Raw genomic sequence first — 3,242 nt, 5'->3', positions numbered from 1 at the left:
CCCTCACCCCCGGCTCTGTCCATCCTGGTTACTGCACAGCAGTTCTTTGTGTGTTCCCAATTGGAATTTTCCTGTTGGAGCACTGGTCTGAGAAATGCCTGAAAAGCTCAAGCTGTTAAAAGCTGAAATTTGTGCTCCGTAACCTCCAGACATGATGAATTCCAGAAGAATTCCAGGCTGGAGCTGCCCTTTAGTGCCTGTGCTGACAGCAAACCTTTAAGCAAAGGGTTTGGAATATTGAAACTGTCCTGGAGCTCAGTGATAGGATGAAATCACTCAGGGGCTTCGTCATCCTGTGCAGGGAGCTGCTTTCACTTTCAAACCTGGGCTGCCTGGCCAGGAAGGAACACGTCTGGTCCAGTGGGATTTTTAGTGCCCTCCCTCTGGATCTGGGGGATCGCTGCTCTTCCATAGCGCTGCTGCAAGAAAACGCGGTTGAAGCTGGGAACGGTCTCTGTGCTGTTGCTGCTGCTGTGGGCTGGGCTTTCCTCTCTCAGCCCTCTCCCAACACGAATGCTGGGACCGAGTGCTGGGACCGGGAGCCTCATCTCTGGGGATTTGCCATAACAGCGGAAGCTGCTGCGTGGTCGGAGTATGTTTGGTAAGAGAAGTGGTGGAAAAACACTTAAAAAGTTTGCTGTAGCGGTTCCCTGGCGTGTGGGCCTTTGTGTTATCAGTGTTTACTGTCACAGCAGCAGGATGGGATGTGGAAGTGGAAGCACTTCGGAACTTGCTGATTTTTATGGTTTTCTATGATGTGGCTACCTGGAGGAATGGCAGGACAGGCACACTGAGGGCTGCTCCCACTTCTCTGTTCTGGTGCTGGGTGTTATGCTGCTGTCCTCGGGCTCACGCAAGTCTCTGGATTTAGTGAGTTTTTGTTTCATTTTTTCTTGGAACTTGGGTGTGTAAGCTGGACAGCAGCCCCTGGCACTGGAATGTGAGCTCGGAGTAAGAGCTGGGCCAGCCTCCACGTTCATCACCTGGAGCCCATTTTGCAGCACAAAGCTTTGGCAGGTGCAGGTTGGATTTTGGGGTGTCCAGCAAGTGCTGGTGCTGTTCTCCTGGGATAAGGAGTACCCTCAGCATCCTCCAGGACTGGGACATGGCTGGAATGGTGCCAGCTGTAGAGTGAGCTCTTGGTGCCTCTTTTTCCCCCCTGTTCTCAATGCTTGGATGTATTTTGCAGTTGCACTACAACTCCCCACAAACCAAGGCCCAGAGCATTCCAGCTTTCTTGCAAAGCAGTTTTCCTTTGTTTTGCCAGTGGGCTGTGATCTGTTGTGCAGGAGTTTTCTTAGGGAGCTGGTGCTGCTTTAGAGGCAGGCTCTGCTCTGCAGGGTCCACCAGTGAGATCTGGTGGTGTGAGACACGAGCTAATGCAGAGCAGGCACGGAGGGATTCTGATATTGATTTTACCCTTCCTAAGTTCCTTTGGATGTGTAAGTAAAGCTGTATATTTGCTACAGCTCTTACGGGAATCACTGCTGTTGATTTCCTCTCAAAAGCTGTTGCAAATAGGGGAAAGAAAAAAAAGTAAAGCAGCAAAACCCCTGAAGTCTGGTGTAAGAAAGAGTCACAGGGTTTTACAGACACCAGAGCAGTCAGTGGCATTGACCCTGAGATCAGCAAACCTCAGCCCTGCTTGGGTACAGCTGAGCAGGAGTTGAAGGGAATCTTTTCAAAATAGGAAAGGGAGACCTTCTCCCCACAAACCCCTCCCCCCCCAAACAATCACTCTGGGAGCTCTACACATCATTCCATAGGTGGGATGTGAATGTTGAACTCTGCTCTTCACCCAGAAGTTCCTCAGAACACGAGAGCTTCTCCTGTGACTCCGCCACGGGATCGGTGTCCGGGCTCAGGGGTCCTGGCTGGTCCCTGTGGGCCCTGCAGCCCCCACATGAGCCCTGCCCAGAGGGCACTGCTGGCACAGCTGCGGCACCACAGGAAGGCAGAAAGAGTCACTAATTTCACTTTCCATTGCAAATGCCACAGTCATTTTGTCCACCGCAAGGTCACTTATTTTTAAAGGGCCTCGGAGTCAGAAATGGCTTTTCAAAAATATTCCTTGTAGCACACAGTGTCTCCTGAATGATCACAGGTGGCTCTTTTAAATTACAGCTTTGGTCTGTGCTCTGTAGGTGTTGTGTGTGGCTTGATTGCTCCATCCAAAGGTTTTGGCCACTTTGATTTTACTCAGCTTCTGGGGAGGGTCAGGGAGGGCAGAAAGGGGCAAAGAAAGATTCGGTGGAAGTAAAGACATCATGGATGCTTTTCTCTGCTCCTCTGGTTGTATAGGTTGCTTTCACCATCTCTTTTTTATTTTAATCCATTAAATCCTGTTGGAAATTGGTTTCCTTTGGGATTATGGAGAATTTAGAAGAAAATTAATCAGTTTGGAGGTTTTGACTGAGAAGCTGCACTGGAGGCAGCGTGTTACTGTGGGGTTAATCCTGCCAGGACAATGTTTCTGTGTTGGATCCGCTTTTGCTGGCAAAAGGGAAAGTGGCAGAATCTGATAAATTCAGGAATTTCTAGCATTAATACTGTTAATTTCAAATGAGTAACAGGGTCTGGTTTGACTGGTGTGGGAAAGATCTTGGTGCACAGAAACATCTGCCTTGGAACTGGGGAGACCTCAGTGTGCCATGGGATGGGAGACGAGGGTTCACTGCTGGCTCAGCGGTGTCCCACCTCCAGAGCATATTTTCGGGAAAAGAGGCAATTTGGGGGAATTGATTACCATGAGTTTGCACACAAGTGCAGAGTCTTCTCACACATTAGATAAGAAAATTCCTCAGGCCGAGCCCAGCTGTGTGTGCAGCGACCCAGGTGATCTTAGGGACCTGCGGGGCTCCTGCGGTGTGAAAGGCAGGAGAGGTGTGTTCCAGTTCCAGCCTGGGTGAATTCCAGGTGTGGTGGTAATGGAGAGCTCTGTTTCCCATAAAACCCTCTCTTTTCTGAAGAGGCAGCAGCATTTCACAGGCTGGTGGCTGTTTGCTCATCTCTCAGCTATGTTTAAGCTTACAAGTGGGTTTTTTTTTTTCCCCACCTCCCCTTTCACAAAACCTAAACGTGCCTTTCTTTCCCAGCCCCAGGACATGGTGCAGGGTGAAGAGCACAGATAAAGACGCTCCCACCACTCACTCCACAGCCTGTCCCACCATCCCGAGGACTCCATGCGGCAGGACACGGGCTGATGCCCTCAGCCCACCCCGCCATGGATGGGGGGCACAACT

The 3,242-nt window shown here is 50.5% G+C and overlaps 1 protein-coding gene across 1 annotated transcript in view; it reads left to right on the top strand.

Moving 5' to 3' along the window:
• Positions 1-362: 362 nt before the first annotated feature.
• The window catches only part of SBNO2 (strawberry notch homolog 2), a 43,598-nt gene continuing 40,718 nt past the window's right edge, over positions 363-3,242 (top strand). The window contains exons 1-2 of the mRNA XM_008641088.2: positions 363-601; positions 3,096-3,216. Coding sequence (XP_008639310.2) covers positions 3,203-3,216 — 14 coding nt within the window. The 5' untranslated portion in view covers positions 363-601; positions 3,096-3,202. The remainder of the gene's footprint in view (positions 602-3,095; positions 3,217-3,242) is intronic.

The sequence above is a fragment of the Corvus brachyrhynchos genome, unplaced genomic scaffold (assembly GCF_000691975.1).
Source record: "Corvus brachyrhynchos isolate BGI_N302 unplaced genomic scaffold, ASM69197v1 scaffold219, whole genome shotgun sequence".
Lineage (NCBI taxonomy): Eukaryota > Metazoa > Chordata > Aves > Passeriformes > Corvidae > Corvus > Corvus brachyrhynchos.
The sequence above is the reverse complement of the archived record's forward strand: the minus strand, read 5'-3'. Positions and strand labels throughout refer to the sequence as shown.